This window comes from Sebastes fasciatus, chromosome 16 (genome assembly GCF_043250625.1).
Source record: "Sebastes fasciatus isolate fSebFas1 chromosome 16, fSebFas1.pri, whole genome shotgun sequence".
NCBI classification, from domain to species: Eukaryota; Metazoa; Chordata; class Actinopteri; order Perciformes; family Sebastidae; genus Sebastes; species Sebastes fasciatus.
This window is the reverse complement of record NC_133810.1, coordinates 31675311-31689673: the sequence shown is the minus strand read 5'-3', so window position 1 is coordinate 31689673 and position 14363 is coordinate 31675311. Positions and strand designations below refer to the sequence as shown.

Here is a 14363-nt window from a genome sequence, read left to right as displayed (position 1 = left end):
GTTTCAGATGATACCAGTATCTTCACTCTAGCTTTAAAACTGAGCTGCTACAACCTAAAAATCACAAGTTGCGTTAATGCGTTAAGGTAATTAGTGGCGTTAAAATGAACTTGCGTTAACGGGTTATTATTGCGTTAACTTTGACAGCTTGACTAAATATGGAGTCTTTTTGGACAAGGAGATCAAACAGAGCGTTTCAGACAGAGGGTGTAAAGAGGTGCTGCAGCACAGCCGGGAGAAGAAAAGTAAAGTGATTTTTGAACATTAAAGCATGTTAACATGTTCTAGTAGAAACCTAAAATAAAAGTATGAAGCTGAACATCAGCCTGATAGGTCCTCTTTAAAGGTCCCACATGTTCATACACAGACTGAACAGTAAAACGTCAGCTGTGATTACTGGACTTCAGCAGAGGTTCTGGTCTGTATAAAGACCACATGGTTACTAAATGTAACCATGGTTCTATGATGTTCTATCTCTCAATGAGAGAACACACACTCTCTGATCAGAGTTGATGGTACGACAGTTTGATGGATGAGGACCACTGTCTCTATACATGATGTGATGCTGTCAGCTGTAATCCAGCTTTATTTCCTGGAGACATGAACACAACAACAACATCTTCTTCACATCAACTCTAACACATGATCACAACAAGCTTCTGGCTGATCTGATTGGCTGACTGTTCTCTCTCTCTGTGTGTCACCGTTCTCCTCTCACAGCTTAACGGAGGAAACGCATCACAACAATACTGCTGAAACCAGCATGGACCGACTCCAACCCTCTACTGACCTCAGAGTCTCCAGTCTACAGTGTGGACTCTTCACCAGATCAGACAGCTGCTTCACTCCTGAAGCCTTCAGCTTGTTTCCACCCAGATCCAGCTCTCTCAGATGGGAGGGGTTGGACTTCAGAGCTGAGGCCAGAGAAGTGCAGCTGATCTCTGACAAACTGCAGCTCCTCAATCTGAATAAAGAATAAATGATGAAGATAAAAATCACTTTATAATTCATGTCATGTCATGTCATGTCAACACACATCAATACCAAGCTGCTGATCTCTCTAAAATCAAATTCCATACTTCTCCATACTGCGTAGGAACCCTGAATATTAGTTCAGAGGATCTTCTGTATCCAGATGTGACCATTTACCAACAATGATAAACATTCATTTACTTTAACAACTAACAGTGGACATTTTCTACACTTTCTTTAAGAAACACAAGTCTTTAGTGACTGCAGACTGAATTTAGTTCAAGAAACATGAAAATATGAAGAAAAGGACATTAACAACTTTATGGATGTAAGTTATGTTTGTACATAAATCAGCTTCAATTGTTAATTAAACATATACGATCTCTAACAGTAACAGAGAATCAGTGAACTGACCTCAGAGTCTCCAGTCTACAGTGTGGACTCTCCAGAAAACTACACAGGAGCTTCACTCCTGAATCCTTCAGCTTGTTGTGACTCAGCTCCAGCTCTCTCAGATGGGAGGGGTTGGACTTCAGAGCTGAGGCCAGAGAAGCACAGCTGATCTCTGACAAACTGCAGAGACTCAATCTGAATAAAGAATAAATGATGTAAGTTTAGAAGACAATGTTCCTGCTTGAAATCATTCAATGTTTAATAATGTGTTCAGAGCTGAAGAAGGTTTAGAACGTAGAAGTTTAGAAAATGTAAACTCCAAAAACCTGAAGCCAACAGGATGCAGGTTAAAAACTGTCAAATACAAACAGTGAAACAGAGCTCTCATTAATATTAATGACAACGTGCTGCTACTTCAATAAAGACGTAGTGACTTCACCTCTTAAACTCTGACAGCTCCACCAGTGGATCCATCTAAACAAACTCATGTTGAGCAGCCAAACACAAATAAGAACCACAGAAACTGATTCAAGATTCAACTTAAGATCTCAAAGTTTATAAAGACGTCAAAGATGTCAGGATGGATTTTGGGGAAATGTGAACAAAAGATATTTAAGATAAGACATCTACAATATATATATTTGAGGAATAGAGGAGTCATAAAATCAAAGCATCTTCAGTTTAAACTCTTCAGTCAGTAAAAGCATCATAAAGCTTCATAACATTTATAGAAAAAAACATATTGAACATATTTATTATTGTCTGATAGCTGAAATAGAGATTATTTATTTATTCTTCATATTTATCTATTTTTATTATCATTTCTTGGAAAAAAGAAACATGATGGAAGTCAAGAGTTGTGATTTATAAAGGTTTTAAATGTGTAGCTCAACATCACTATGTCCTAATCAATGATCTTTTGCCTAAAATGAGTAGAGTGACTTTGTCATTGTGTTATTGTGGATCATCATAATGTCAGCCTTCTACAGACATCATCCAGATGTCACCACCACATTCATACAGCTGTTCATGTCAACACACATCAATAACAAGCTGCTGATCTCTGTCAAGTCTGGAATTAGAGGATCAATATTAAATCAGACTTGTTGGACTTCATTACTTCATTTATTACATGGCCTTCTTCTCACTGTATCTGGGAGCTTAGCAGGTTTATGTCATTTACAGGAAAGGTCCACATTTGTTCAAGTGTGTCTGTAAACAACAGCCACATGTCATATGTACATTAAAAGAGTTATTGGTGGCAGTAATCATTCCTCCTGTGAAGTGGTGCCTTCATAACACAACTACACTGTAAGAAATGACTTAAGAAATTCAACTGAAACTAATATGAAGATTCAGCAGTCTGAGTCCGACAAATCAAAGTTACAGACTGTTTAGTACCAAATTCCCTCTTTGAGTTACTAATCCTCCTGCAGCTCAACAAGGAAACTGTCAAACACAACATACTGACTGGATACATACTAAGGCTGGGCAACATATCCATATTATATCGATATCGTGATACGAGACGAGATATCGTCTAAGATTTAGGATATCCTAATATCTAGGGTTGTCAAAGTTAATCGTTTTAACGCCACCATTTTCTTTAACGCATTAACGCAATAGATATTCTGGAGGTTGTAGCGGCTCAGTTTTAAAGCTAGAGTGAAGATACTGGTATCATCTGAAACTAGAGAACCTGATGAATCCATCAGTACCAACCATGTCAGACTACTACTGCTACTACTACTACTACTACTACTACTACTATTACTACTACTGGTATCATAGTAAACTACAGAACCTGATGAATCCATCGGTACCAACCAGGTCATACTACTACTGCTACTACTACTACTACTACTACTACTATTACTACTACTGGTATCATAGTAAACTACAGAACCTGATGAATCCATCGGTACCAACCATGTCAGACTAGCTGGTCATGAAGGAGGTTAAATAACGCTCCAAACTGACACTAAATGTTGGAGAGGAAAAACTGTCATGTCCATGTTCAAAGGGGTCCCTTGACCTCTGACCTCCAGATCAGTGAATGTAAATGGGTTCTATGGGTACCCACGAGTCTCCCCTTTACAGACATGCCCACTTTATGATCATCACATGCAGTTTGGGGCAAGTCATAGTCAAGTCAGCACACTGACACACTGACAGCTGTTGTTGCCTGTTGGCTCTCCCTTTAAGGTACATTTTGGACGGATAAAAAATGTGTGATTCATTTGCAATTAATCGCGATTAAATATTATAATGGATTGACAGCCCTAGTAATATCGTGATATGGCATAAGTGTTGTCTCTTCCTGGTTTTAAAGGCTAAATTACAGTAAAGTGATGTCATTTTCTGAACTTACTAGACTGTTCTAGCTGTTCTATTATTGGTCATTTACCCAAAAATATATTGTGATATTTGATTTTGTCCAAATCACCCAGCCCTAATACATCTAACTCAGACTGCTGAAGCCTCCGATTAGTTTAAGATCAACGTTACAGGTCATTTTACACACAACAAGACTGTGGATTTAGTCCTCATCTCGTAACACTCAGGTTAAACGGTGATTGCTTCACAGACAGAAGGAATGATGACAGACATCAATAACTCTTTGAATGTACATATGAACATGTGAGTATTGTATTCAGATAGATTTATAAATATGAACCTGCAAAGATGTTTCTGATGCAGAATATCTATTTGTTTTTTGCTTCAAATAATTAGACAATGCTGACATGAAAACAGAGCACAGTTAGATCTGCTGTCAAAAAGAACGTGGGAATAACTTAGAACCATAGAAACCTCTGATTAGATGGTGTCGTTCATAATCATCACTTATGTGCCTTTAAGTTGGTGCAATACGTGTTTGTTGAAGAGTGCTGCACCTTTAGACATGTTCAAATAGAGAGCTACAGGAATGAGTCCTAAAACCCAGAGATGAGTTAGCATTTTAGCACTTCCTGTTTCCTCGTATGGAGGTCAATGGGTTTTTAGTTAGATGCCTGAAATAAGGTCTGTGGTTAAAGGTCCAGTGTGTAGGATCTGGTGGTATCTAGCGGTGAGGTGAGGAGATTACAACCAACTGAAGCCTCTCCTGTGTGCCAAGCGTGTTGGAGAGCTACGGTGGCCGACGTGAAAACGTGAAAGTCCCTCTCTAGAGCCATCTGGAGCAGAGCCAGTGTGCAGAGAGTGTGTGTACAAACTACATAAACTACAGTCAGTGAACTGACCTCAGAGTCTCCAGTCTACAGTTTGGACTCTCCAGTGCAGCAGAAAGCAGCTTCACTCCTGAATCCTTCAGGTCGTTGTTACTCAGGTCCAGCTCTCTCAGATGGGAGGGGTTGGACTTCAGAGCTGAGGCCACAACTTCACAGTGAGTATCTGAGAGTTCACAGCTAGAAAGTCTGTGATGACACAAAGATTACAAAATATGTTATTATGAAAGAGGACAGTTTATATTTACTTCATGCATTTGATGACTAAACAGTTTGATATATACTTCTCTGATTAACATTTGCTCCTCACATCAGTGGTTCAGCTAATCTTATCTCACTGGTTGACATGAAACAATAATTCTCATCACTCTCTCTCAAACCTGCAGACTTTTAATCTTTGTTTTTCTTTAATCTTGCAGATGAAGAGAGAGAACATGTAGTTACATTGAGGCTTCCCTAATGTCCAGTCTGTCAGTGAGATCTGATCCCAGGTCTGTCTCCACAAAGTTAGCATGAGGCCTTCTTGATTAGAAAAGCATTTTTAAAACTCAGTGAATAAGTAATAATAATACAGTTGATAAAGATGACCTCTCTTTGCTAGCTACCTGCTGCTGTCAGGTTCACGTCCATAAATGGGAAAATTCAGTGACTGCTGCCAAACGGTAGAGAAATGAAACAAATCGCATAATAATATTAGACCTGTTCATAATTAAACATTCATATAATTAGATATATTATTCATCAGACCGCTGTTATTGGTGGAAGCTGTGTATTTCCTGTTACTACTCTTCTCTACAGCAACAAGAGAGAGAAACACCTGAGTTTCCTTCTGTGAGGAACAGAATAAAAGGAAAGACTTAAAAACACGATGATGGAACACAACTTGACTTTATGAGCAATAAAATGCACCATTGCTCGATTCAACACATTCAGGGGTTTTACAACGACAGTCTTTGTCTCGTATGACCAGTAGTTTACGGTGGCTAATGCTAGAGTTGGGTCGATTTTCGGTTTTGCCGGTCCGGTCTGGTGTACGAGCTTAAACCGGTTTGATTTTATGCTAACCGGCAGAACCGATATTTGTCATTATGACACGTTCTGGCAAACTAAAAAGTATCAGACATCAACAACCTGTGCCGACAGAGTCACAGTGCTAAATCCAGCCTGTATTTGCAATATGACAACGTGATTAACGTAATATTATGATGTTATGTTGGTGTATAAACAAGAAGAGGTTTGTTTACTAGGAAGTTCATGTGTTTTTTGGGGTGACGAGACGAGACATGGCAGAGCTGGTCTCAAAGAAAACTAAAACTGTGGCAACATGGCAACAGTTTGGATTTGAAGCCAACGAAAGAGATGAGCCCAATAACACACGAGGTAAGGTGTAATGTGGTGCAAGGCCTATTGAAAGCAAACCCCAGCACCAGGGCTCTGATCCCAGGACCGCCCCGACTCCCCGCCGGATCAGCAAACGTTCTGTTGCTGCCGTTACACCGGTTAGACCCAGCGCTCCACCAGACAGCTGATCTTTTGTTCTTTTCATTTGTTTTACCAGGTTCACATGTCGTCTCCATCACCCAAAAACATAAATCAGAAAAAACTGTAAAATGTAACAATTATTATAAATAAATAGAATAAGTGTTCATTAACTTGACAGCTAGAAACACAAAGTACTGAAACATTTTGAACTCAACATTTGAAACAGCTCAAGAACATCTGTGACAAAATACAACTGACATATTTATGTAATAAACACGTGAAACACTTATATTTTAAGAATAATTTATAGTGTTTATATTTGAAGAACTAAACTACTAATCTACACTGATCTATAAAGTTAATCACATCTGGACTTACACAGCTTTTCTGCAGTTCCTCACAGCTGGAATCAGTCTCCGTCGTCCCTGATCTGTTGTGTTGTACTTCCTCAGGTCCAACTCATCCAGAACCTCCTCTGACATCTGCAGCATGTAGGCCAGAGCTGAGCAGTGGATCTCAGAGAGGTTCTTCTCTGATCTGTTCTCTGACTTCAGGAACTCTTGGATCTCCTGATGTACCGAGTGGTCGTTCATCTCCGTCAGACAGTGGAAGATGTTGATGCTTCTGTCAGGAGAGACTTTATCTCTGTTCATCTCCTTCAGGTTGTTGATGATTCTCTGGATGATTTCTGGACTGTTGTCTGTCCGACCCAGCAGACCTCCTAAGAGCTTCTGGTTGGACTCCAGAGAGAGGCCATGAAGGAAGCGAACAAACAGGTCCAGGTGGCCATTTCTACTTTCAAGGGATTTCTCCATGGCTCTCTTCAGGAAGTCATTTAGAGATGGGTAATGGTCATTGTTGCCACGACTAGCATTGCTTCCAAAATACTTAGAGATGTTCTTGAGAAAAGACTTTAGGTTTGACTCTCTGTGCTTGAAGTCTTTTCCCAGGAAGGCCTCCAGTACCTTTGTGTTCCTGTTTGTGTAACAGTGGAACATGTAGACGGCAGCCAGAAACTCCTGAATGCTCAGGTGAACAAAGCAGTAAACTGTTTTCTGGAAGATCACACTCTCTCTTTTGAAGATCTCTGTACAAACTCCTGAGTACACCGAGGCCTCTGTGACATCCAGACCACACCGCTCCAGGTCTTCTTGGTAGAACATGCTGTTTCCTTTCTCCAGCTGTTCAAACGCCAGCCTCCCCAGCTTCAGAAGAACTTCCCTGTCAGCCTCCGTCAGCTCCTGTGGACTCGTCTCATGTCCCTCACCGTACTTCTGCTTCTTCCTCTTTGTCTGAACGAACAGGAAGTGTGAGTACATGTCAGTCAGGGTCTTGGGCAGCTCTCCTCTCTGGTCTGTAGTCAACATGTGGTCCAGAACTGTAGCAGTGATCCAGCAGAAGACTGGGATTAGACACATGATGTGGAGGCTCCTGGATGTCTTGATGTGTGAGATGATTCTGCTGGACACCTCTTCATCACTGACTCTCCTCCTGAAGTACTCCTCCTTCTGGGCGTCAGTGAAGCCTCGTACTTCTGTTACCCTGTCAACACATGCAGGAGGGATCTGATTGGCCGCTGCAGGTCGGGAAGTTATCCAGACGAGAGCTGAGGGAAGCAGATTCCCCTGGATGAGGTTTGTCAACAGCACGTTGACTGATGACTTCTGGGTGACATCAGACACAACCTCGTTGTTCTTGAAATCCAGTGAAAGTCTGCTTTCATCCAGGCCGTCAAAGATGAACAGAACTTTACAGACAGCGAGCTTCTCTGCTGTGACCTTCTGTAATGTTGGATGGAAAACATGGAGCAGCATGAGAAGACTGTACTGCTCATCTCTGATCAAGTTCAGCTCCCTGAACGAAAGCAGAACCACCAGACTGACATCTTGGTTCTCCAAGCCCTCTGCCCAGTCCAGAGTGAACTTCTGCACTGAGAAGGTTTTTCCAACGCCAGCGACGCCGTTCGTCAGAACGACTCTGATGTGTCCCTGTTGGTCAGGTAAGGCTTTAAAGATGTCGTGGCACTTGATTGGAGCGTCATGGAGGGTCTTCTTCTTGGAAGCTGTCTCAAGCTGCCTCACCTCATGTTGGGTATTAACCTCTTCACTCTGTCCCTCTGTGATGTAGAGCTCAGTGTAGATCCTGTTGAGGAGGGTTCCACTTCCTGTTTCATCACTTCCTTCAGTTCCTTCAGTCACACGTTCACATCTCTTCTTCAGACTGATCTTATGTTCATCTACAACCTCCTGCAGACCTCTATTCAGACTGATCTTATGTTCATCTACAACCTCCTGCAGACCTCTATCTGCTGAAACAGAGAAACAAAGTTTAAGACAAAACACAGAAACTTATTATTTCTAATGCCAATATGAAAATAATCAATATAAGAACATATAAAGAAGTAAAGGTTATAAAGTCATCTTCCCTTCTTGAAGTCTAAACTAACGTCAACGTGATTTTTATATATATTTTTAATAGTGTTTCAACGTGTCGCTCTGCAGGACCAGACGTGTGTTTGTAAGTCAGAGAAGGAGACTGGAGCAGGAAAGATAATGTTGTTCAAAGTTTGAGGCTCCTGTTCAGTTCAGTTCAATTCAATTTATGTTAATATAGCGTCAAATCATAACAGAAGTTATCTTAAGAATCTTTTCATATAGAGCAGGTTTAGACCGTACTGTATCATTTAGAGACCCAACAAGAGATCCTCCATGAGCATGTATTGATATACGACAATGACAAGAAGATAACTCCCCTTTCATCAGTGTGTCTGTCTGTCTAGGATAGAACAGTGATGTTGTTGCTTTACAGAGATTAATAGTTCTTCATCTTCAGCTATGCAGATGGAGAACAAACATCATTCTGATTGGTTGATGCAAAGACGGAGTGCTATCATAAAAACAAAACATACAAATATAACATTATTTCTCTTGGGTTCAGATTCAGAAAGGAAGTGATGCAGAGCAGATATGTTGGTGGAGCAGATCTGAAACAGTTGTTACAACAATAGTCATTGAATTAAAACAACAAGTTTCCAGACATGAAGACATCAGCAGACACATCTACAGTCTTACTTTGGACAGTGCTGGTCTGACTGGCTGTCTGAGGTCCAGGTCTTGTTCTGGTCTGACTGGCTGTCTGAGGTCCAGGTCTTGTTCTGGATCTGGACATCGGCTCCTCCACAGAAGCATGACTACTCTTCTTCTCTCTGTGGAGACATTACTTTATTACTAAAATCATTTCTTGATTGTTGGTGAAGAATATCCAGACTTGTCCGACACTGAAGCTCAGATGGTCACAGAGAAGAGTTAAAGTGTTGGTCGTGAATTCAGCATTCAGTCTGTGATGAACATGTTCCTTTATTTGAACTCTCCTGCTTTAATAAACTAGAATTAGCTGCTTTTCCTGTCTGACTGTCTTATTAAACATTTAGTGATCTGGCTGAAGTTTGTTCATTAAAGAGGAACAACGGACATTTTTAAAACATGAATATTATTTTGGAGGCTAAATAACTATATAAACTATATAACTATATAAACAAACTGCAACTTGCTCATGTACGCTGATATTGAGAGGACGCTCCAGGAAACCACCAGGTGGCAGCTTCATCACGGTAAACAGTGACTTCCTGTCAGTGCTGATATGAATGGAGGATAGAATCTCAACAACATTTGCAATATAAATAAACACGCTGTCACTTTCTGAATCTATTTTATGTGTTAACAATAAACACTTCTAAGAAAGGGAAACGGTGTCAGACCTCTCTGATTTCTTTAGTCTTCCTGTAGTTATAGTTTATACAAGTGCTGTCCACTGGAACGGAGAGAGTTGAAATGCTATACTCCATTCATATCTCCACTGAGGTGATTGAACTGAGGTTAGAAGTGGTCTAGATATTGAGGTAGAGCATCAGTCTAAGACACACAGCATGTAACACTGGTGTCCTGATGTTCCTTATTTAACTCCTGACGAACGCAGTACGCAGTATACAGTACATAGTGCATACTACTGAGGAACGCAGTATGCACTATGTGACGGTTAAAGTGATGTATTTAGCAGAATGCTAGACCAGGCTTTAGCCTTTAAACCAGCTCTTAAAGGGGAGATGCTTTGCACATGCTTTTTCACCACATGTTGCACAGTTATGATGTGCACTGATTCAAGATGACACCCAGTAGGTCCTAACAGCTGATTCTAGGAGGAGTCAAACCAACAACATATTCAGAGGACCAATATGAGAAACTGAATTACACATTTGAAGCTCATTCTTCCAGATCTTTAGACCATTTCACAGTTGTGAACGTAAACATTCCAGATGTGTCCAGTTGATTTCCTGTTGCAGTGGATCTGAATGAAAAGATGATTTAAATTGATGATAAATTGTGAAATGGAGGTTCTAAGGTGTTTTGTTACAGAAATACAATCAGTAGTTTGTGGCTATAAAACCCAGACTAAGATCCATCTGAGGTTGAAACAGTATCTGCACTAATAGTTCAGCATCAGAATATAAATCTGTTAGCAGAACATTTAGTCTTCATCCTCAATGCATCATCATCCATCAGGTCAGCTTACAGTAGAAACAGTCTCTTACTTTGACTCTGAGGGTCCAGGTTCATTACTGAAGTTCAAAGGAATCCACATGGACCGGTCACTCTTCATAGACAGACAGCTGGGTACTGGAGACTCTGCTCTCTGTCTGGACTGAACTCTGCAAACACCAACATGATTTTATTCACATGAATCCTTGATAAACTCTCTTTTGTAGGTCATTAAGGTAAAACTACTGCTGCTGTCAACAATAAGGAGGTTTAACAGTTTGTAGCCGTTCTGTTAGATTAGATTAGATTACATCTCTTCTAGCTGACTGACAGCTGTCACAGATATTAAAGGGACTGTTTGTAACTTTTGAAGCGTATAAATGTACCGGGTCGGGACACATGCTCGCTCTCGTCTCCTCTGCCTGCCTTCACTCACACACCACGCTCCTTCTCTCTCTCTCTCTCTCTCTCCACCTCTCACGTGCATGCTGCTCACTCCACACTGCAGAAGAGTTAGTTTAGCTCTGAGAATATCTAGTGAATGTTCAGTGGACGTTTGTGCAGAAATAACTGCTGCAGCTCCTCCAGACCAACAGAGGTTTCCCGTGTCTTGTGAAGTGACGGGGCTCCGCAGAGAGAAACGTTATCGTCTCCGACCAAAACTCCGGCGTCTCCCCCGTTCCCTCCGGCCGCGGTCGGGAGGCTGAGGCGGGAAAAGCCAACACTAGGATCAGCATTGATTCATGGAGAGACCTTGGTCTGGTCAGTTAACATTACTGCCAAGCAGCTGAAATATAGAGTGATATTGTGCTTTTAGCTGACGTGTGTCTCCTCACTGTGTTGAGCGATGCTCCTTCATGTCTATGTAGAGCGAGCACAAGCGCCAGCAACAGGACGATGACTTTAGTTGACTTAACGGACACAGGTGAAGCTGTTAACAAGACATTATGATTCTTACTAACAGGCCCTTTAAGAGGAAGAGTTGATGAAGTCTGTTAAATTGTAGTTGGCAAATACATTAGTGTAGAATTTTGAAGTCAACAGAAAACATGGTATTGTCAGAGGAAAGATGAAATGAGTGGTATAGATGAGTTAGTAGCAGCTGTCTTACTTTGACTCTGAGGGTCCAGGTTCATCACTGAAGACTGGAGGATCACCTTTAGACCGATCACTCTTCATAGACTGACGGCCAGAGACTAGAGACTTTAGTCTGTCCTCCTCTTCCTCCACACAGTCACTCATCTTCTGATCTGAAGTCAGTCTGACAGGTCAAACAGGAACACTGACTGTGAACATGAAGAGGAAACAAGTTAGTACAAGAGAACAGGAAGTAACACACACCCTCTCTATGGCTGCATCCCAAAGCTCTTCATTTTCATTTCCTCTCTCCTCGCTCCTCACACACCGCCAGTCACTGAGAGATCTTTATAAAACCTGATGAACGGACTTTAAATCACTTTCATTTATTAGAATGATGTGTCTTTTCATGATCTGTTATTTCCCCCGTTAACTTTTATTAATGATTCTATTAAAGTCAGAGAGAGAAGGAGAGTCTGTCTGTCAGCAACAAACACCTTTTACATCATTTATCCTCATTCAGTCACATGAGGCTGATGATTCCTGAACGTCTGGTTTGATATGAGTTACATCATTTACATTTTCCCTTTAGCACAATAAATAATGTCCAGTGTTCAAAAGACACCATAGTCATATTCTGAGTTATGAAATAATGAACGGAAAAGAAAGGAGCTTCAATGCTTCCTTTATTATCTCCTTTAGGACACACTGGAGCATCCTTTACCAAAGGAAAGGAGCTTCAATGCATCCTCTATTATCTCCTTTAGCAGAGGACACACTGGAGCATCCTTTACCAAAGGAAAGGAGCTTCAATGCTTCCTTTACTATCTCCTTTAGGACACACTAGAGCATCCTTTACTAAAGGAAAGGAGCTTCAATGCTTCCTTTACTATCTCCTTTAGCAGAGGACACACTGGAGCATCCTTTACCAAAGGAAAGGAGACAATAACATCCCACAATGCCTTGCGGCTGCAGCATTTAAAGCGACGCAGCGTTCATAATAATAAACTAGATGCTGATCTTGCATATTATTTTCATACACTGTCAAGTTATTGTCCAAATATGTGCCTTGTCCAAACTTGAAAGAGACTGAAACATCCACTGTAAGATTTTAACTGGAATCCACTCAATGAAACAGCTTTTCCTTTTTCTCTCCTTTATTTTTAGGTTGAGTTGCAGGTTCATTTCACTTTAGTGATTAGCCATTAGTCATTAGGCATTAGGTGAAAAACCTTTCAAATAGAAAAAATACAGAAAAGAAAATATTCACATTATTACCAAATAAGTATAAATAAGAACAAAGAGAGACTATGCAAAATTCATTACTCCTTATTCAAGTTAATACACACACTCCCATTAAATGTCTCATGTCAAATACAAATAAGCCTTAACATAAAGGTAATATATATAAACATATATCCACACACACACATATACATATATATGTGCATTATATTATTTTATTTAATTACTATTTTTAATTATTTAATTAAGCACAAAGTATCTTATATTTTATAATTACTTTTGAGTTCATATCAAATCACGTAGCAATCCTAAACTACATTTCCCATAAGCCCCCACAATTCACCGTGCCTCTCACCGCATCATCCACCGGACACTCAAAACAAACAATCGGCAGCACCAAACAAACGATCCGCCACAAACAAAGTCAACCACCGGCACAAACAGACGGACTAAAACACCAGCAACAGCGATCTCCGCCAGAAAAACAGTCTCTCAAAGTGATTCAGTATCCTCACCGGCTGCCTCTCACACTTTGTAGATGTTCTTTTCGCATAGTTTTACTGCAGATTGCAGCGCTGGTTTGGATGAAAGCCCTGCTAGTTAGCGCTCTGCTATATTTTCAGGACCCTTTTCGCTGTGACACTGAGGAGTGTTGCTTTTATAAACTCCGGGCGTAGTTTGATTAATTACTTCCCTCCCTCTGCTTTACTCACTGAGCACTCAGTTTTGCTACTGGACTTATTAATTTACAAATTACTTTCTGATTTATTTATTTTCTATTTTTCTATTTATATTATTTTCTTAATTTCTATTTATTAATTTCTATTTATTAATATTTATAAATCTTAATTTTCCGAAACTTCAGTTTGACTTGACATCCACTAACTGTGATTCATGTTTAATCTGAGCGGACGGTGACTTTCTATTTAATGAATGATTTATTTTGAACATGTAACAAATACCTCAGTAAAACACAAAACAAGAATAACTAATCAAATGAACAGTAAACAATCAATGAACTAATAATCAATATTAATAAATATGATGAATATTTCAAAAAGAAGTGTGAAGAAGTCCAGCCTCCACTTCCAGTATGTGATCCTACCTCTTCTCCAGAACTCCACCAGTTAACTCTATATGGATCATCTAGTCCTGTTTCTTGGTAATGAGGTGATGTTTGTCCTCGTTAGGTCAGATGATCTTTAGGATCTGTTGATAGAGTGTTCCAGCAGCAGTATCTCTCTTTAACACACCGCAGGTGAAGCAGTCTGTCACTGAAACACCTGTTTAATACCGCACGGGGAGAAGCAGCGCCTTTTGTAGTCCATCTTCACAACATTGTAGTTTCACCACAGCAGACTGACGTCACTAACATCCGCCGTGGTCGCATCATAATGACGGAGTCTAGTGAAGGAGCAGTCAGAGGTTGTCTTTT

At 40.3% G+C, this 14363-nt stretch overlaps 1 protein-coding gene across 1 annotated transcript in view; it reads right to left on the bottom strand.

Annotated features, from left to right (window-relative positions):
- The window catches only part of LOC141752673 (protein NLRC3-like), a 782294-nt gene that overhangs the window by 730212 nt on the left and 37719 nt on the right, over positions 1-14363 (bottom strand). Inside the window, exon 5 of the mRNA XM_074610793.1 lies at positions 10660-10776. Coding sequence (XP_074466894.1) covers positions 10660-10776 — 117 coding nt within the window. The remainder of the gene's footprint in view (positions 1-10659; positions 10777-14363) is intronic.